At 43.9% G+C, this 22386-nt stretch overlaps 1 protein-coding gene across 1 annotated transcript in view; it reads right to left on the reverse strand.

Moving 5' to 3' along the window:
• The window catches only part of CHRNA6 (cholinergic receptor nicotinic alpha 6 subunit), a 297310-nt gene extending 286297 nt beyond the window's left edge, over nucleotides 1–11013 (reverse strand). Inside the window, exon 1 of the mRNA XM_069236624.1 lies at nucleotides 10622–11013. Coding sequence (XP_069092725.1) covers nucleotides 10622–10700 — 79 coding nt within the window. The 5' untranslated portion in view covers nucleotides 10701–11013. The remainder of the gene's footprint in view (nucleotides 1–10621) is intronic.
• Between the last annotated feature and the right edge of the window lie 11373 nt (nucleotides 11014–22386).

A 22386-nucleotide genomic window follows, 5' to 3' on the forward strand; every position in this document is an offset into this window, starting at 1 on the left:
TGGGGTCAGTGCAGTTGCCCACCCCCCCTTTTAACCACAGGATAATAATTTCTGTGATAGATTGCTTTGTTTTATTTTTCTTACATTGGGTACAAGTGCAGGCTGTTTTTCATGTTTGTTGTTCTGAATATTTATATATTTGTGTTGCACACATAATATTATGCTGTTTTAAGGGTTGCCACTGTTATGAAGGAATAACAATTTTCATCTACCATATGACTGACTGCTCTGTTTGATCTTTTATCCCAAACTGTGATGTAAGCAGTAACTGTATCTCCAGATTAGTACGATTACTAACCGCAATTTATTCTGCAAACAGTCATTATTTAATATACAAAACGGTCCAAAAAATATTTTTAAACTAAGTGTAATCTATGTCTTTCTGACATCTCTCCTTCTCTCAACCTTGCTACACCTGAGTTTTATATCACTCATCACCTCCGTACTCACCATCCCTCCACAGTTGTTACAGTAAGTTTTAAATCTTTAGCAGATTTCAGACTTAGCCTCTAAATGGACAACTCCTTTTTGTAACCCCCACGCATTCCACTGCTACGCACACCATCAAAAGTATAAACTTGTTTATTCCAGCTTCCATGACGTTCCAGTTCTTCCACCTTGAGACCAATGTGAACCTATCTTTCAGGTTAAGATCAGGCTTAACCCTACTAGATGAGACAGAAAACCCTTACAGGCATAAGCATTTGCAATGCAATGGGTCTTGCGTTTGCTCGAGTTAGAGCTATTATCATTGTAAATTCCTAACTGGACTTTTTCTTGCCACATAAATTGAAAATAAAAAGTAAAACAGCTGACAGAAGCAAGTCAATTCAAAGCGCCACCTCCACCATGAGCGTAAGCGCAAGAGTTATTGGCTCCCTGCGTGAATGTCTATAAAGGATCGCAGCTGGGATGAAAGGCAAGCCGAAACCGGAGGAGGGGCATCACATGCTGTACCAGGAGGAAGCGTGATGTAATGTGATGGTCAAAAAAATGTTCACTTAGTCAAATCGCCTAGGAGGGAATTCCGCACACAAAGGAGGAACATTTCACAAATTGCACCAATAAAAATGAAGCATTAAAGACAAGCCGAACAAAGAATGAATAGCAAGAGTGGGTGTGGTTAAAAGCCCACAGAAAGATTACAACACGCCAAAGCGCTTGCGCTCGACCCTAAAAATGGTCAAGACATGAAAAGTTACTGTCTTCCTTTTGCTGATTTCTGTGATTTTTATATGTATTTGCAGTATAATTTACACAGATCTCTGGAGCTGCATTTCTGTAAAGGCGCCGTAGGCCTTCATTTTTCTTTCAAAGTTTAATAAACATTATTAAAGGAACAAACCATATAGTATGAAATATTTCATGCAACAAGTTTTAATGGAGTTCTGTTTTCTTGGTATCACTGAATAAACATAAAATACATATTTGCTGTTTAGCCCAAATCTTTGTGCTGTAAACTCCAGTCACAGCTAGGGACTTCAAAAAGTGACGGGCGGGGGCAGGGGGAAATAGAATAAAATATATATATATATATATTTTTTTTTTTTTTTAACTTTCCTGGACGCTGCACCGCTCTCCAACGCTCTCTGCTGCACTGTAGGCTCCCAGCCTGCTCTGCGGCCAATCATGACGCTGCTCAAAGCAGCATTACGATTGGCTGGAGGGCCCTGGCTGGGCGCTCCAACACAGACTGGGAGCCTGGGCTGGCTCTTTCCAACTCTGCAACACAGTGCCGAGTTGGAGAGAGCCTTTGTGCGCATGTGTGTTTGGCCGGCCTGAGACGGCCGGCCAAACATGCATGCACACTGAGGGGAGTACTCTGTGCACTCCCCTCACGCACATCATCCCCATGGCCCCGCCCCCTTTAAAAATAAAACAATAATAAAAGTGGTTTATTATTGTTTTATTTTCAAAGGTTTTGCAGTTCCTGCTGCTGGCGGGCGGCGATGCTCCTCCGCCCTAAGGGAGGAGCCACCCCTGGTAGACTCTCTGGTAGTCACTTTTCTGATGGGGAAACTTGTCAACTTTCTTAAATCAGTTCTTTTTATCTTCCAGACACATATACAAACATGGCTTAGTAAGTCTGATTTATGTCAAGATTCTAAAAACAGCAATAAAGGGTTAGACTGCAGGAATAACATTTCAAAGAGGGTATAACACAAGGAAATCTACTGTTTCTTTATTCAAATTATACCGCAGAAGGTCACAAGCGAATCTGTTATGACGTCAAACAAATAAAAATCATATTTGTAGGTTGTAGCACAAAAGAATACGTCTGTTTAACAAATGTACACTTCGGACGCAATAAAAAGCCACTATCCTAAAAGCTACATCCATATAGGTTTGCTGGGTGGGTCAAATCTTTTAATGGTTAACATTTTTTAAAAGCTCTGATGTCGCAGAGTGAAAGACTAATAATGTACTATTTCTAGTCCGGCTGCACGACCATTTTTTTAGATTTACATATGTTATTGCAGTCAGTTTTCGACCAGTCGTATTCCTCGAGAAAGAAAGAACAATGTTAAGGTTGGACCAGAATAGAATTTTAGCACAAACATGGCCTTGCCTGGAAATATTATATGTTCATGAATTATTTACACCATTCAAGGCAATTAGCGATAAGGTTAACATTATTGTATTTTCTTTATTTCCGCCTTTGAAAAAGAGGGAGAGAGTTATGGTTTTGCAAAGTTAATTATGTTTTGGATTTTACACTGGGAGACATTGTTTCTTTTCGTGTACATTTTGGTATTAAGAAAACTGTCTTTGTTAAATGGCGATTGCACAGGCACATACCGACCCAGCTTAGTAGTGCTCTTGAGTCAGCACCTTTCAATACCTCTATACCCCATTTGGGAACTAGCTGCTCACTATTGTTGTTCCCTAGTTTGTGCTTTGAGCACAAATCAAGCACGCCCTCTCTCTCTGATCCATACCATACTTCCTTCCCAGCAGTTTTTTCTCTGCACAGTGTTTCCTCACTCTGTCTGCTCCATTGCATGACAACTCTGTCCACCACGTGTTTTAAAAAGAAACATATAGTGAATTGAGGTTAGCCGCCAAACCTCACTACACCTTTTCTTTATATCTTTTGTTCTTGTTATAGGGCACAGTGGATTCCCTACAATAAGATGCTCAATTCACTGGATCGTCCCTCTTGCCATGACACAAGCTTGACTTCTTAGAATCTGACTTTTAAGGAAAACTGGCTATGCTAGAAGAGCTGTCCTGACAAAGCACTGTGTGGGGCATTTTTTAGCTATTTGTGGTCCTGTTTCGTGGTCTTGTGGGAAGGTTTTTACCATTGATCTAACTGATATTACAAACGCCATTGTCTGCAGCGACTATAAATGCATGCACTCTCCCATACCTTGCAAAACACCCATACAGTTTTTCTTAACAAGTTTAAAACTGCCACAATTTGCAAATTTGGCCCACCTTTTTGGCTATCTGATTCGCTAATGAGAGTCCCTTTTATTTTGGTGCACTGGACTATTTACTGCCACAGTCCTACCCTGTGCCTTTTCCTCTAGAACTTAAAGCACATTTTGATAGCAATAGCTCATAACACAAAAAAGTATTGCATTTTATGAAAAAATCGCAGTCCTGAGTGTGGTGCAGCACTATGTTTTTATGTTGTGTTTATGTGTGCACGACGTTATGTACACTTACAGAAGAAACAGCTGAAAATACTACTGGAGATTGAGACCATTTTAGCAGCTCCTCTGTCAGAAAACATGTAACTGGGAGGGGGGATGCAGGGTCAGAAATTGAGTTCATGTGGTTTCCATGTCAAAAATTGAAGAGAAAATTCAAATTTAGGGGACAAAACAGAAATCTCAGGGGAAAAGCACATTAATAATCCATTTAAAGAACGTTTTTTGAAAAGAAGATGTAGAAACAATGTACGGAACTGCAATGCATTTTGAAATCAGGTAAATTGAGCAAAGTTAGTTCAAAAGCAATAGTTTGCAGTGAAATAAACACAGAGAACCGATAACATTTTTATATTCTTCTATTTACTTGCTACACAATAGCATGGTGAGAATCTGAGTGTTTTTATAGCAACCCTTTCGTAGACATTAGGCAAATGTAAAGGTGGAACAACTGAATAGCTACTTCTTCCAATTTAAATTTGAGTCAAGGTGACCCAAGTGTCTACTGCGTTCCCTCGGCTCATTCAAGGAGGCTGATCTCGACCATTTTATTCATCCTTGACTATTTAGGTTGACTGAAGCCGGATAAGAGCTTTGGTTAAAATCACTACAATTGGGCATAATCAATTCTTAAAGTTTTCGACTAAAACAAGGTAATTTCATGTCAGGAAACCTTAGAAGAAACATTTGGCATTTTAAGTGAGCGTCTCATTGCACAAAACCGTCCATGCACATTTGTGAACCCTAATTTGGCCCATAAGTCAGAGGGATCAGTTTCGGAGCCCATGGGTCATGATTCACAATCTGTACATGTAGGCAATGAATGGTCTTTGCAGTAAGTACATACACTGTGCTTGCATTTCTGTCATAGTCCTCCATGCATAAAATAAGAGCAGATGTGAAACCCCTACTGCATTACGCATTGGATCCATTGAGCCGTATGGGCATGATGATGGGGCAGTCTGACACCAGAAGGGGTTCATCACCATTTCTGTAGCACCCATACAAGTAGTACTGACAGGAATGTACCATAAAAGGTCAATAAGAGTCACTGCATATATGTAGGTTTCCACATCTAAATGCAAGGTGAAAATCTAAGGGCCAATTTTCAAAACGCAGGGGTGCGCCGTATTTACTAGGATACGGCGCACCCACCAAAAGTGCAAGGATGGCTGCGTTGAGAGGGAGATGGTTTTTGTGCAGGAAGGAACACCTTCCTGCACAAAATACATCCTACAATGGCGATTTGCTCTTTCTATGTGTGTTGCAGGATGCAGCACATATAGAAAGAGCAAAAAAACGAGGAGAACTGAAAGCATTTCTCCTTGTTGCGCCATGCTAATGCCACCCCTGGGGTGGCGTTAGATTTTGGCGCTGCCACAGGTTTACGAAAACTCGTAAATCTGAGGCAGCGGCAAAATGCAATGGGTGTTGCTGTGGCACGCCCACAGCAACACCCACTGCACGCCCCTTCCACGCAAAGTGCGGCGTGTGAACGGGCCTTATTTACAAGGTGGCGTTCAGTCACAAAAAGTGGCTTAACTCCACCCTATTAATACGGTGCAGCGCATTGCGCCACCAGGGCGTTACGAAAAGTGACACTCCAGTGGCGCTAGGGGCTCTTAAATATGCTCCTAAATCTATCATCTACCTCTTGTGCATTTCAAGAGCTGTGGAAGATTGGTCTGTCCTCAGGTTGCATTGCATTTTCTCGTGCAATAGAGTTGTGCTTGCCCAGACCTGCCATAAACGAAAGGGAGGTGCACTGTTACCAAATTCAGTGCATCTCGAAAGGGAGGTGCACCAGTTACCAAATTCAGTGTATCTCTTTGTGACTCGCCTATCACTCCCCTGGCCTGTCCTAAGCGTAAAATGTTTACAGGGGTAAGATGTGTGTGTGTGCAACCCAGTTGGTGGTCACTCGTCTCACTGAGTGTGTTCGCATCTTTTCTATGTGGATGCATGCATATGCAAAATGAACCTTTTCTCCTGTCTAGATTTTGTAAATCAGGCCCAAATTATACATACTTAGGCCCATATTTATACTTTTTTTGCGCCGCATTTGCGTAATTTTTTTACACAAAAGTGACGCAAACCTACAAAATATAATTGTATTTTTTTAAGGTTGCGCAGCTTTTGCGTAAAAAAATTACGCAAATGCGGCGCAAAAAAAGTATAAATATGGGCCTTACTGTAAAGCAACAGATAACATCTCTATACAGAAATTGTACGTTGTCGTTTCGATTCAGATGTCAGTGGATTATGTTACAGTTTGAGTCGAAGTTGAATGTGATTGGAGTGCATTCGTACCTACGCTATATTCTCATGAAGAAGTGTTGCCAGGGAGCGAAATCTTGAAGAGTAGTTTAGGGGTGCATATTAGGGATGATGCACTATAACTTGCTTAAAACTACTCCAGAGGTGTTTGCTTCCACATTGGCATACTTTTTCACATTTTAGTAATTCATAAAACGTTCCCAGATTACCCCCGGACAGCTACGCAAGTCGCAGCTTTCTAGGCATGTTCCTTCGGTTTTAGGTCCTTCTATCCACCCTCCATCCAAAAAAATATGGCCCAGATTTTTAAGAGGGCATAAAGCCATCTAAAAACACATTAGGGTCATTTTTTTATGCTAAAGTGGCATTAGATGGCCAAAAACGGAGAGCCATATTTACAAAGTGGCACAATGCATGCATTGCACCACTTTGTAACCCCTTGTGCCACAATATGCCTGAGCCAGGCATAATGTATGCAAGGGGGCGTTCCCACGTTAGGGGGGTGAACAAAATGGAGCAAAGAAATCTGAAAGATTTCTTTGAGTCGTTTTTTCTGGCATTTTTAACGCCTGCTCAGAGCAGGCGTTAAAAGGGGGGTGCACCATTGGTTACAATGGGCCACTGTGTACTGTTCAGGGTTAGCGCAAAAGTTTTGGCGCTAACCCTGAACAGTGCATCAATAGAGTCAACAATTTTGACTCTGTTGACACCTCCCCTGCGTCATGGTGCGCCGTTTTTTAAATACGCAACACACATGGTGGCGGTAGGGGTGCACTACGGGGCGCAAGAAAAGTGCCACTGCACTGGGTGCAGCGCCACTTTTCTTAAATATACCCCTATATGTTTGATTTTTTTAAGATTGATCCTGAGCCAAGCCGCCCCCGGTGATTCTGATTGAGTATCATGTGGCTATTTTGTCCACCTGCGGTAGTAGTTTTGGATAATTCCTCCTGAGTAATTGGTATGGACGCATTTTTCTTCAGTACAACCAGGGTAGGTCTCCTCATATGATCTAGATGGAGTTTGTGATTTTGGTTCCTACTGTTCCATCCTTGGGGTCTTAATGCATTTGTTGTTCTTCCACTCGAGGAGTCTTTCTAATCTTTTGACGCTCTGTGGATTATTCTCCTGTGCTTATATTAGCCTCTCCCTTGTTGTGGAGGTAAGTATCACTACTCCCCCGACTGGAGAGGTCCATATGTGTAAAGCATGATATTTATATATCACCATGCAACACTAGTTGATTACTAAGCATGTGGTGACGGTCTCTTCTATGTCTTCCTTCACACAGTACACTGTCTGTCCCACGTTGGGGTTCTTTTATGGCCTAGCTGTGGTTTGGATCCCCTCTCTCATTGGAGCAATTTGAGGCATGTATATAGATTGTTAATTGCTGCTGTTTGTTTCTTCTTTTTTGAGGTAAGTTTTCCTTTATTTATTAGATCAGCGATGGATCTCAGCCATTTCAGATATTTTCTTACTTCATACTTTTGTGCCCTGAAGAAGGTGGTCTCTGCTGAAACACGTGACGGTACAATCTAGCGATGGAAGAGTCACTATTGTCATAATCACAGCAGAATGTTTGATATATCTTGATACAAGACTGTAAATTTGATATGTTATGATCTTTTGTGTTACAATGACTTAAATGGATTGTTGTTATTCGAGTCTGTATTGTGTTTCACAAACTCAATTTGAGGGCCGTAGTGGCATCTCACACTTGCTAAGTGACCTTACTATACCCCTGTTATTTTTAGAATGTTTAATGAATGGCATGACATTTGTGTCAGAGGTGTGTTGTGTGAATGTGAATATTGGGTCTTTTTTTAGAAGGAGTGATGTCTGTGACCCAGCTATATACACACGACTTGTGTTTTGGTTAAAAACAAAATGACTTTATGTTACACATATATGTATTTGTGTATATTGATTAATGTTGAATTGGATTTATCTCTTATTAAAAAATCTTATATACTCTATATTGGTCTCCTTTGTATTTACATTGCTTCGCTGAGTTTGTATTATAAATTAATATACGAAAGACTCTTCATTTTTTTACTATTAGGCAGCCTTTTTGCAGCTCTGTACATTCTGAAGCTGAAGTCAAGGCTACCACAACACGGTTCGAATATGAGTAAAGCAATAGTCCCTAAATATGTACTTCAGATTTTCAAATAATTTTTAATATCTCCTAACTATGAACCTTTGAGTTATAAAGGTGGCTTCAAGTTTGAAAACTGCTGGCTTACTCACATCTCTCATTCAATTGTCAAATCAGTTAAGTGGAAATACTCTTATTATTGACATGATTTTATGCCTTGAGAAAGCTTTAAGTTGGAACTTATGAAGTAATGGGACCTATGTCGACAAATTAGCTTTTAGTAAGATTAAGTAACACTTTCAACGCTAGCCATGCCTTTGATACTCCCAATCTGCTCCCCTTCTGTGTATTTACTCCAGCATACTATTATCTGATAACATGTTAATATTATGCAGAAGTATAAGGATTTATGGCTCTAAGGTCATTTGTTGTGGATTAACACCACCTACCAAATGGTACGCATCTTGTTGGTCTTAAATAAATAGAATCCTATCTCTCTCTGACAGTGGTTAATCCAAGGCAATGACTATGAACTAAGAAAATGAGGGAGGTTTTCAGGATCAAGTCAAATCAAGCGATAACGCTTGTTCTACACAAATAAATTCAGTCATCCATAACAGCAAAGCAAACTAATTCAACTAAAATTTCAAAAAAGGAATTGCGTGATGCAAACTGATAATTAAATAGCGTTACCAATGGTGGGCTAGACTGGAGGGGTCGAAGTGCTCATTTTTTTTAGTTGAACAAAAATAGTTCTCCTGCATTTTTCTTAACGTGCAACCATTTCGGAAGGGTTAAAATGGCTCTGCTGAAAGAGAGGGGAGGTTCTTGTGCTGTAGAGCCATGTAAGGGACAGAGAACTAAAGAGGAAACAAGTATTTTTGCCGGGGTGCTTGTTAAATCAAAGAAATGAAAATGTGTATGTAGAATAATCTGCATATATACAGGGTCCTTGGAAGCCAGTATTGACTTTAATTGATGGAATCAATTGAAGTTTCCTAATAACAAAGATGTTTTCTTTTTGTGAAGTAATGTAATGTAAGGGTCTAGCAGCTGACTTCTGGAGTATGTGTTTTTAATGGACACTTATGAAAAATGTTGCACTGGCTACAGTTTGATTGCTATTTACTAAACTCTATATTTTTAGAGCATTTTTTATCTTACATTTAAATCTTTTTCAGCACTTTGTGGCAGCCTATCTTAATCTGTGTGTAATACATGTTTGAAATCATGACTGACATACTCACAGGGCTTGCTGACACAGACTGGGACCTCGTAGCACCAACTAGGATTCAATTGTGTGGTCTCTGTTTACACACACTGACATCTCCGACAATCACATTAACCAACAGATGTTTCATAACATAAAATAGTGCATTTCCCACAGATTAGTTTAACTTGTGTTTATATTTCATTTAAGTCATGTGTATTTTTTTCTATGCAGTTACATGAAGTGAAAGCCGATAAAATAGTTACAGAATATTTTAGCAATTCCTTTGACCCCAGTCCCACACTTACTTACCCCACCCCATTACAGTCTGGATCACCGTTCCCATACTTCTTTAATGCACTTAGACTACTGGCTATGCTGAGTGACGTTGTTCAAGTTTGGGCTGTTAGCAATAGGGGCTAGATATGTAGAAACTAAGCTCTTAGTAAGATGGATATGTTTCCATGCAAGAAAGCAGGCTATTAAAATTAAAACTGTCATGAACGTTTTACTTCATGTTTAGTAGAAAGGTTAATCAGGTGACTTTGAAGAAGGAGCCATATGAAATTGCACAGCCTAGAAGTGTAAAACAATCTTCCCGTTGTACTCGTTTATGCATTTGTACATATCTTTATGAATTGGCCCCAAAACATCTTACATAGGAATAACATTGAACTATATAAGGAATATTCATAAACAAATATTACATATATAAAGGACTGTACCTTCTTTTCAGTTTTAGTAATAGGGATTAGAATGGTTCAGGGGCGAGTCACAAAGGCGTGCAAGAGTTCATGAAGGAATACTCCTGTCCTATTGTACTTTTTCTGTAGTCATAAATCATTGTGGGTTCTATATGCCGATATATTATTGAAGTTAGTTGCACAGATATAAATGTCCATACACAAGTGGAATTGGTGCTCCAAAGTGTAAATATTATGCTCTCTTATTTTGTTAAAGTTACTAAATCTAAAACACTCGGAAGCATCTTAACTTATGAATTTCACAAGGTTCACAATATATCATTTCTTGAAGTTGGAGCAGAATAGAGACCTGTCCTCAAGAGCAAAAGACTGATCACAAAATCTGCGAATGTGACCCCTTTGAAGACAGCGCCCTTGAAAGGTATTTCAACAGAAAAACAGGGTTCTGCATTGGAACATATATTTGATGTGATGTAACTATGAACACCCACCCTCATCAGTGTCACCTGGAAGACTTCCCACGCCTGTGTTGAAAAACCAGCAACCTAAGTCTGAAGTAAAATACCACGATGCACGTATACCTGAAACATACAAGTTAAAATCGTACAGGCTATTAAAGGTGACTGGAAAGAACGTAAATGCACGTGCCTTAACCTGAAGAGCTACTTGCCTTTCATGAGGGCTAGTAGGAGGCATGTTCTCGTCAGCAACCCACGGCACAGCAATCCAAAAGGGTCCCGAGTGAACATTTTCCGGAGAAGTCCCTTCCTTTCGTTAAGAGAAAACAAACGCGAGCCAGCTGCACGAGCGAGTACTAAAGTAGAAAACTAAATAATTAATGGCCCCACTTGAAGGTGCTCGCTCGTGCGATTAAATCCTGTTTATTGTTCCTGAGGCAATGACTGCAAATGTTTTGTTAAATCGAAGGACCACAGATGGCGGGAAGACGGAAGGATCTCCTGTCTGGAAAACATAAATGAATATTTGTGCTAGATCTGCGTGCAGCCTCGGTTCGGAAGGCTCGAGGGGGCGGAGGCCACTTGCAGGGCTGCCAGCGGTCTGGTATCCTCGTCAGCCGCTCACTCCAGCCTCTCGGCCAGTGGCTGCGGCGTCTGCAGCACCGCACGTTAGCTCATGTGAATCACGCACGCTCAAGTTAGAGCACGCCATTCATTATACCACAGGCCTTTCTACTGGACAACCGTCGTAGCCTCTTGCAGCTACCACTGGAGATCACCGTGTTTCGTAAATAAATTATATATTTTTTTATGTAATGGAAAAGCAAATGGGCTTCATAAACCCCGCAGCCCATGCGATTCCTCCGATATTGGGATAAGCCTGCCAGAGACAACTTTTTCGGGTTATCCCAACAAACCTGAGGCTTGATTATCATTCTCAATATAGCTGGGTGGGATGAGCATTCTTTGCAGCGGACCGGCAACGCGCGAGCCTGTTTGGACTTTAACCGAGTTGTTAGTTCTACCCAGTTTGATTTCTCGCGACAGAAAGAATATCATTATTACACTGACCCACCAGAGTCTTATTGTTAATTGAAGCATTTCTACAATTCATTCAGATATATACATGTTATAGATGTTTCCAGATTCTATTAGTCTTTTAGAAGGAAAAGAAAATAATTTAAAAGACGAGCCATTCTTCTGCTTCATTATCCAGGACGTTTGGCATGTCTTTTTCTCACACTTCAAAGAAAAAATAAATTGCTTTGCAAATTTCTTCATGATATCAAAGTGAGAAAAAGACACACTTAACAGTATAAATTAACTGTAAGTGAGACGATGCCATCTGAAACCTATTATAATATTAATTGGGTCAGCCTTTTTGGCACTTCCATCCCAGATAAATCGCCGTGCTCTGACAATAGTGTTTCCCTGTCCCCCTGACCAGGGCCGGTTTTAGCCCTGGTCAGGGGGGCAGTCGAATTTGCACCGCCCCACTTAGTGCTTATTTCGTAAATAAAAATGAGCCGCTGCCCAAAGCTGACCTCTGAAACGCGGCTGCTGCATTTAAATGAGCGAGCACTGAATACTGAGACATCTAATCCTAAAACCACCTCGGTCCTCTTTAATCTATTTACAGCCAATGTCTGTTCCTTCAGCTCACTATTGCAGCTTTCTGCTTTTTCCCTTTGTGACACTTTTTCGTTTTCTCCTCCTCCGTCTTTTCCATATGTGTTTTTTGCTCGCAGTAAATGCCTGATGCAGAAAAATAAGTGCCGGCTTTCAAAAATAAGTGCCGGTGACCTGCAGTAGGATATCACTTGCTCAAATTAGGCACTGCCACCCCCTCCTCAGATTCCCTAACTACCACCCAGAAAATGTGCCCCTCATCTCTACATAGCCCCCCTTTCACATACATTCATTTGTTTTAAAGAGCTTGTAAAGGATGTCCTTATTAATCCACTCAGCTTTCCACATAAAATATAGTTCTGTTCTTTGCAGCAGGCATATTAACACTCTACACTACTTTATGGGGAGTCAAAGCTGCTGCTAAACAAAACTCCTATCTCTCTCCCTAGCAGGAACATTAATCACAAGAGTTATCTTGAGATTTTAATTGCTTCTTGAAGGCTGGATGCACAAGGAACTTTTCAGCAGGTGCTTTTAAATTGCAAGTTTTTAAGTTATTGGTAAACACAGCATCCCCCTGAGGTCAGCGCCCCCCAATCCAGGTCAGCACCCAGTGTGGCCGCACCACTCGCACCACCCTTAAGCCAGCCCTGCCCCTCACACATTATAGCATGGCATGTCAACCACTGTGTGCCTGGTTCCGTATCTGGAGGGATTCATGCAATCTCGATTATGTGCTAAAAATATAAAACAAAGGGCCTTCTGTCAAAGCTATTTTGCAGTCATAAAGGATCAGTTTCTCAAAATCGGAGCCTTTGCAACAGCAAAATAGCTTTTAGATATGTTTAAAAACCCACATTTCTCTCCTGTAACTTCGTTACTGAATCAAAAAATAGGTTTACAAATACATAACGAATTGCAAATTGAAAGAGGCATGCTTTTCAGAAAGAACCTCAAGACATGGTTGTTCGAACAGTGACCCTCCTTGTCCCCCCCCCCCCGACCTCCGTCCAAGTGCCTTGAGACCCTCACGGGTGAGTAGCGCGCTCTATACATTTTTTTGATTGATTGATTGATTAATTGCTTAGAGCATCCCTTCCAATTTGCTATTTCTTATGGCATGGATCAAACGGTTTGTGACTTGAATTTAGGTTGCAAATGATTGATAACCAACATGTTAGAACATACGTTGGTTCGCAAAAGCCCAGTGCATTTGGTAAAAGTCTGTGCACAAACTGTGACTACGTTTACCAAGTGCATTGTACCAAATGCAGTGTACCAACACAAGGCTCTTAAATGTTTGAATTGTGTATTATGTTTATTAAAAGAGTTGGTTGTAGCTATAGTCTATCGTGACTACATCGAATCAACAATATAATGAGGATTGCATACTGTGTGTACTTGAGCCACAGCATGACTTGGACCCATGCACACGATACTATTATAAATAATGCACTGCAAGTTTGTCTACTGGCACCAACCTTCTCAAATAAATAATGAAACTGATGTAACTTAATAGTTTGTTTGTCAACATGTGCTTAGTTTTACTACTGGGGTTCACTGGCCTTCAGACTTTTAATTTCAGCCAAATTTAATGACACAGGTAATGTGGTTACACCACTTTCACTGCAGCCTCATTACAAAGTGAGTGGCAGAAGAGCAGAACCACATCACAGCTGAACTGGGAAGTAGGGATGAGAGAAGAGACCCATTTGTTAGCGTTCGTGACCCTTAAATTCACAATAGTGAATGCCTTTCCATCCACAGTAATGTTGTCTACTGATGGGTTTCAAAAAGAAGGGCAGAAGAACTGCCACAGCTGAACTGGGGAATAGGGATGATTTAAGAGACCCATTGTTAGTGTGGCCAATGCTTATGTTTACAACAGCGAATGACTCCCCATACACAACAGCGATGTTGTATACAGGCGACTTTAAATGGATTGTCACACATGAAGGAAAACACTCAGTGTTACAAAAATAAAGGTACTTTATTTTAGTGATACAATTAATGAGAACGAGGCAACCCTCCAATAGGAGGTAAATAACACACTAGATATGTACACTAGTAATCAGAAATAGGCATACAGTAGAACACAGTGCAAATGTAATAGATAACAGTTACCCTAGGGGAAGCCCAAACCATATACTAAGAAAATGGAATATGAATGCAGGCCCCCCACCTAGGTAAGTGGGATGTGTAGAGGATAGCTGAAGGAACTAGAGAACCCCAAAGGTAAATACCACAGTGCCCCTCAGTGACCAGGAAGAAAGGAGTAAGCAACTGGATTTTCCCCAAACCACCCAAAAGGACTAAAAAGAAGATAATGCACACCCAGACAAGACTACAAGAAACCAGTGGTAGATTCCTAAAGAGGAAGACCTGTGGAAGAAGGGGGCCAAGTCCAGAAGTGAGGGACCCTCAGCAAGGCAGAGAGTCCACAGGAGAAAAGGCAGATTCCACAGGAGACCCACTGGAAGAGGAACCAGGAGTTGCAGAGGAGCCCATGCAGCACAACTGGAGAAGGGTCCCAAGCAGCAGCAAAAGCATGAAGAGGGCTCTGCGTCACAGGAAGGAGTGCTGGGGCTACACGGAACCTGAAGATCCCTTGGAGGAGATGCCAACAAGCCTTGATAGTTGCAAGAGATTGCGTTGCACTGGAGTATTGTCCTGCATGGGAAGGCAAGGACTTATCTCTGCTAAAGTTGGGCAGCTGGCAGAAAGGACCAAGAGGACTACTCCTGACCAACACCGTGATGCAGGATCCATGCAGCTCAGTATGAGAGGAGATCCACGCAGCCAGTCATTGCAGTTGGTGCCTGCAGATGCACGATAGTGACTCCTTCACTCCAAGGGAGATTCCTTCTTCCTTCTCATGCAGACTGAAGACTTGCCGCCATCAGAGGATGCACAGCCGGGAAAATGTTGCAGAAGCTGGAAGGAGTCGAGGAAACAATGTTGCAAGCAGAGTCTTTGTCATGGATGCAGATTGTCGGTTCCTGGAGGGTCCAGTAGCAGTTCCAGCGGCTAGAAGTCGAAGTAGAGTTTGCAGAGGAGTCCTGCTGGAATCTTGCAAGCTGAATCTGAGGACCCACGCAAAAGGGGATTGGTCACCTAGCCAGGTGACTACCTATCAGGAGGGGCCTCTGACGTCACTTGCCTGACCTGGCCTCTCAGATGCCCCTTGAGGCCTCTGCCCATCTTGGATTCAAGCTGGCAGAATCAAGGGACCCGCTGGAGGAGCTCTGGGCACCACCCCTGGGGTCCAGTTTCACACCAGAGCAGGGACTGGAGGTCCCTTAACTTGTGTAGACTGGTTTATGCATGGAGGGCACCAAATGTGCTCTTCAAAGCATATCAGTGGCTTGGGGAGGCTACACCTCCCAAGCCATGTAACACATATTTCCAAATGGAGAGGGTGTTACCCCCTCTCTCAAAGGAAATCCTTGGTTCTGCCTTCTTGGGCTTGGGCTGATCAAGCAGCAGGAGGGCAGAAGCCTGTCTGAGGGGTGGAAGCAGCTTGGGCTGCCCAGACAACCCCAGAAAGCTAGTAGGAGCAATGCTGGGGGTCCTCTAAGGTGCCCCCAGAGTGCATGGAATCATACTTCCATTACAGGCAACAGTATTGGCTTATGATTCCAACATGTTTGATACCAAACATGCCTTTGTTCGGAGTTACCATTATGTAGCTGGACATAGGTAGTGAGTGACCTATGTCCAGTACACGCAGAAAATGGCATCCCCTCACTCACAAAGTCCAGGAAAATGGAACTGGAGTTTAAGGGGGCACCTCTGCTAATGCAGGGGTGCCCTCACACACAGGTAGATACACCCTGCCCTCTGGGCTAGGAGGGCATACCATAAGAGTGACTTACAGCGACCTGGTGCAGTGACCTGTAGTGAAAAGATGCATGTACCTTTTCATGCAGGCTGAAACGGCAAGCCTGCAGTCACGTTTTACATGGGCTCCTTATGGGTGGCATAATACATGCTGCAGCCCATGGGGATCCCATGGTACCCCAATGCCCTGGGTACCATATACTAAGGACTTACAAGGGGGTACCAGTATGCCAAATGTGAGGTGTGTGTTGTTCAAGCAACCACATTTAAAGGGAGAGAGCATAATCACTGGGGTCCTGGTTAGCAGGATCCCAGTGAACACAGTGAAACACACTGACAACTGGCAGAAAATGTGGGTAACCATGCCAAGAAAGAGGGTACTTTCCTACACTTTCCTTCTATTGTTCCTTTCTACCTGATATCCTTTACACTCATTTATTGATAGCAATATATCTTGTGCTGCGCCACTTTGTCATGTTGGGCATACTTTCTCATCCTTCCCTCTAAGTAAAACTAAAATTCAGCTTTAGTATACACTCTCTCTTTGAGAGAAACAGCTGTCTAATTGAGACTTTTAAATGTGTAGCCAACTGAAGTTGGGCTGGGAACAACAGTAGCTCAGCTTCTTTGGGCTGCTGTCTTCTGTGTTGCTCCCCATCTCTACTCCAACTACAGAAAACCAGGGAGCAATAGGGCAGAGCAAAATAGAATATCAGCTCCACTGAATCTTTGCATGTTGTGCTTTCCACTCCCTTCAAAGAGAGCAAGGAAGAAGGAAGGACAAACATGGCAGCCTCTTGTCCATGCCTAACCACTATTTGCATGCACCTGCTTACTTGCTCCTCAGCGTACCATGGAGATTAAGAAAGAGAGGAGCAATGGTGGGAAGCAGGCACATGCAGTGACTTCATTTGTCTCTGAAGGAAACTGGAAAGCCATTGCTCATTTCAGCTCCTCTCCGAGGCCCTCCTCTACCACCACCTAGTTTTGGCTGAACCTCTTGGCAGAAAATGTAGAGGTAGACAAACTCAACAGGGCAATTCACGGGGATCCAGATACCTCTGATGGATATTCAGAAGACATGCTGCCACCTCAGCGTCTCCTTTCTCGCCAGATATTTTGGATGTAGTTGGATTTTGTTTGGCAAAATGGCAAGGGATGTCAGTCATGAGTGAAAAGGGGCATGAGTGGTGCTCATTGACTAGGCATGACGGGTTACATTAACCACCAGTGGCAATAGCATAGTAAAGTGTAAGTAAGTATCACTATGGTGCTCCATACTCTTTCATGAACAACATTAATTTTATTTTTCATGATTCTTATTATTTTATACACACAGGATTCTGACAGCTTCTATTTTAGAGATTGTAATTTCTATTGCAGATATGTTCTGGATATCATTATAATTTAAATTAAAGTCTTAACAATTATAATCTCCTCCCACTTATTGATTGGTTTTGTAATGCATATTGTACCAACTGTGGAGGTTAAACCATTTGTGGGAGAGATGTTAGCAAAGAAGTGTAAATCTGGGGGGGTGGAGCCAAGATGACGACCAGTACAGTTGCACAAGATGGAGCTCAGTGAGTGCCCCGGGTTTTTTATCCTGACATAAGCAGTGAACCAGAGCCGGTTATGCTCCACACCGTCGACCTGAGGGTGAAGCACCTTGGGCTGGAGGCGATGGTACAGTGATTGCGTCTAAAGCAGCTGGGCCCCAAAAGAACAGTGCGGCCTAGGGGCGGCGTGGACAGTGGCAGATGTGTGGCTGCGAAACTGAGGCACAGGGGCTCCGGAGACACGGCGGACTGCCGAAGCAAGGAAGGTTGGCTCGCTCTCAGAGCCTCGACCGCTGGACGAGAGGGCGACCTGGAGGTGAGGAGTGGAGGGCCTGCTGGGAGGTTGGTGTGCCCACCCTCTGCGACCGAGATGACTGGTGAAGGCCTGACCGCCCCTGCTAGCCAAGAGAGTGGAGCCACCGGCTGGGACTGTGGTGGGGCTGCAGGCTTGGTGGAGCTTTTGAGCAACAGGAAGCAAGACTGGTGCCATGTTAGTGAGGGGGACGTGCTGACGAGGAATGCCCCCGCCTTCTCCAGTGAGAATGCTGTTTGCTGGGGAAAGGAGCTGAGGCAAGGAACCCCAAAACAGGTCTCCTGCCCTCCCCCAGCTCCTGCTGCCGTGACGTGCTAAAACCTCGCTGTCTGTTCTCACATTGGCCTCTCCAGCGGAACAGGACAGAGAAAGGGAGAGGGCTCACCACCTCTTCCCAGTTACCTACCCTTGAGGCCTGACGGGAGTGTCTAGTGGAGGTCTGGGAAGCCGCAGTGGAGTGGTGTTTGGCTCCTTCCCTGACTGTGACCTGCGGTGGCACTGCGGACGAGAGCACGGCCTGTGGCGAGGGAAGCTCCCTGTGCTGTTTATTACTCACAGGGCTGCAGATCTGTGCTGTTGATAGTGGACAGCTCCACTCTACGACCAAGAGGTAGGGCCCCACATTCACTGAGGGGCTCCATTTGAGACTGGCCCTAGCTGGACGATGCCCTTGTCTTGGGCTACATCCCCTTGGAAAGCAGCTGGACCTGGAGGCAGGGGAGTTGCTGGGGAGAAATTTCTTGCGACCCAGGATGGTCGGCTATCCTGCCTGTAGACACCAGTTTTCACAGACTGATCCCCACCCCCCACAGAAGACCACACATATCAGCTGATACCAACATTTGAACTTTGACCCTTTAAAAAGGGGCTCTCATGTTCCTGTGTCTGGCGGGGGCGGATGCAGCTGGGAGCCAAACTTGCCTGGCGTGGGGTGTAGCCTACCTTCCTTTGTGGTGCCATGATGGGAAAGCCCAACGTGAACAAGACTCCGCTACAGGGTTTGGGACTGCTTGCCCCCTTGACTTTACGACAGAGGTCTTCACTGGAAACTATGCGTAGGGCGCATTCAGTTCAGTTTAATAAGGTTCTCCAAGCTGTCCTGGACACGAAGACCTCCCTGAAGTCTAGAATTGATGCAATATCCATAGACGTAAATTTGCTTAGGGTAGACCATCATAATTTGGCGGAGCGGGTTGGGGGGGCAGAGGCTTTTGCACCTGGAAGATCTCTACTAAGATGGCTTATTGTGCTCTTTCCAGGATCTTGTGGAAACACATGGGTTGGGCCCAGGACAGTTTCTCTCTCACACTGCTATGAGTACAATGATTGGGGAAATCTGGCAATCGGGCCCATCTGAACCCCCACCGCAGGGGATTACGCTGTATACTGACACACGGTCTTGGCAGGAAGGCAGTTTCAGCTCTCTATAAATCGTTGCGAGAGACCCTTGGCGTCCTGCATCCACGCAGCAAAGCCAGATGGGGAGAAATGCCTGGGCATTAACTTAACAAACAAGCAGTGGGTGATGGCACTGGAATGGATGAAATATATCTCACGCAATGCCAGGCTGCAATACTCGCAGTTCAGCTACATTCACCAAACATACCTAACACCACAACGCCTCAACAGAATATTCCCGGGAGCTTCCTCCCTGTGCCTGAGGTGTGGTCAAGATGATGTTACTTTTTTTACAAATGACATGGGAGTGTCAGTTGATTCGCACATATGGTCCGGAGTCCTACAGCATGTTTCAGAGACCATGGACATACCGCTCACACTGGACCCACTCCTTTGCCTCTTAGGGGTCATAAGGAGATCCAAACAGACCAAACACTACTTGAAATTTGTAGATCTGGTGCTAATATTGTTGAAACAACTCATTGCTATGTCCTAGAAGGCGGCACAGCCCCCCACGATTGATGAACTGGTTACATGTGACCTCACAATGGGCCACTGCTGAGGCTAGTGCACTGGCGCAAGACCACAGACCACGGGGAGGGAGTGTGGTAGTCAGGCTGTGAGACACCTGTTTGTTGAAATTATTAGAGAAACTGACTTCCCAAGTGGCTAATGATGCAAGAACTGATAACCCAACCCCTGTGACTAAAGTGCTGCCTCCAATCTAAACACTGCCACTATTACACCAAGAGCCTTGCAATATATTCTCTTTACCCAGCTGAGGCTAAAACCCCTGTATAACCAGCAGCACACATAAAACGCACTTCAGACCCCGCCACCACTTTCCTTACCTCCAAGTTGGTACCGCTCTAGACGAAGGTCCACTCATGGAGCACATGGTATCTCACCCATTTACCTTTGAACCAACCTAGACACTTTAAATGTTAATTACCCCCTTTAGTTAACTTCCCCCTCCCCCTGAATGTTTGACAGGGGCTTTCCAGCAAGTTCTATAACATGGAGATGTTATAATGGTACTTGTAGCAGGAAGAAGGGAATTTACTTGGTACCATTACTCTGAGTTCATTAGTCCTCCTTCCAGTCTTTACTGCCATGAGATGAGTTCTCTCCCCGCAACAGCCACTCCATTTCCCTAGTCTGACTAGAAAAAACTTCTAGTTCCTTCATTGCCTCTCAGTAGGTGTATATTAGACCCATCTTCCAAGAAGACAACCTGTACCTTCTCCAAGCCTTGTTGTCATCCCAACTGAACAACCATGTGGGAGATAAAGTGGGTTGTACTGATTAGATAAAAAAAGAATGGACTCAGAGTAATTGAATACCAGAAAGTAATTAAAGCATTACATCCACATGCACTTCCTTCTTTCAAAAACCCAAGTCAACATTGAGGTGAGTCATGCCATAATTAACAGAGCTACACTGACACCAAAATGATGCTGCACCTCTGCAGGCGTTATTACAGAACCCCTTTGTGTAATCATAGCATGGTAAACCTAAGTACCAAAAACAGCAGCAACCACCTACATGCATTGAAGATATTAGTGTCTGAGAAATGTGTAAGGAACGACCCAGTCAGCAGCCCTACAACCCACCGCCGAGAAAGCTCTCTGAACCTTGCCCCAGGGAGCTGACACACTTGAAGTAGATTAACTCTGGATCCTGACAAGACAGGACAAGGAACATTTTGAACCTCATTAGCAACAATAATGAGGAACTTCATCCAGCAAGCCAAAGCAGTGTTGTAGGGATGTAAGCCTGGCCTAGCTAGTCTAAGCTTCATGAAGAAGGAATCTGTCTACGGAAGGAAACCATGCTTACTAAATACACCAACACCACCTGACACGCCCAAATTGTGGAACAAAACAAACTCCTCAGAAACCAATTGAAAGAAGAGGCCACTTTACAGATGGTAATAAAGGAATAACACAGCAAAAACCTAGGAAAGCTGATGAAAATAAGAAATGCAAGACAATGCCCACAGCTCCTCCAACCTCCTGATGGAAGCAATGTCTAGCTTGAAAAACACGCCCTGTTTTAGGAACCTAACTGCCACAGAGTTCAAACACTCAAAATTAGCTTTCTGCAATTTCTCCAACACAAGCAGCAGATGCAAACCTGGACCCAGATATCTAGGAGGGTGGTGAGAGACTGCAAAATCTTTCAAGAGAGTTGGCATGTTAGAAATGGGGTCTCTATTTGGCAGTCGGTTTGCACCCTGTCCAAGTAGGGGCCTTCACTCTAGTCAGGATAAGGGACATACCTGCTCAGATAACCCCTTTTCGTCCCCTTGGTAGCTTGGCACGAGCAGTCAGGCCTATCTCAGAAGCAATGTGTAAAGCATTTGCACATCACACACAGTAATACAGTGAAAACACTATAAAAGGACAGTACACCAGTTTTAGAAAAATGGCCAATAAGTATCTATATAAAACAAGACCAAAACGAGAAAAAGCCAACATGTAATAATAAAGATATTAATTTTGCAAGAATTATCTTAAAAATACAGTACCTTGAAGTCAATATCTCCACCTGGGGCTATCACGGCGTTGTGATCAACAAAACCAATAGTTCAGGCCGCCAGCAGAGGCGCCGGCCAATTATGGTGTTGGGAAGACCCGCAAACAGTACCTTGGAATTGCAGGGCGTCGTGATCCACACAATGAGCTCTAGAGAGTGGTGTTGCGGTGTCAGTTGCAGAGTCAATGCAGGGGGTCGTCGGGCCCTTGAAGTCACACCTGTTGCAGATCGAACTCCAGGCGGATGACGTCAAGGCTGCGGTGCGAAGCAGGACGGTGCGACCTGTGGTGCCCACAGGTCAGGGTACAGGCAGCGGCTCGGTGACGGCGTCCAGTGGCGTCGGTGAGACCAGGGCTGCAGTGTTAAGTGGGGCGGTGCAACATGCGGTGTCACCAGGTCACGGTGCAGGCAGCGACGTCCTGGGACCGCCAGACTCGCGGTGGCAGTCAGACCGTCACCAATGCAGCGGTCTGTCCTCCACATTATGACCATGACGAACACACCATGGTCGGACCACTGGCATTGCCACTTTTTTGCCGGCTGATGACCTGACGGCACCAGAGTTCCTACACTGCCAGGGCAGCGCTGCAAGCAGTGCTGCCCTGGGGATTATGACTCCCGTCTCTGCCGGCTTTTACATGGAGGTTGCACCACTATATAAAAGCTGGCAGAGACGGGGTGCCGGGGGCCCCTGCACTGC

The sequence above is a fragment of the Pleurodeles waltl genome, chromosome 1_2 (assembly GCF_031143425.1).
Source record: "Pleurodeles waltl isolate 20211129_DDA chromosome 1_2, aPleWal1.hap1.20221129, whole genome shotgun sequence".
In the NCBI taxonomy this organism is placed as follows: Eukaryota; Metazoa; Chordata; class Amphibia; order Caudata; family Salamandridae; genus Pleurodeles; species Pleurodeles waltl.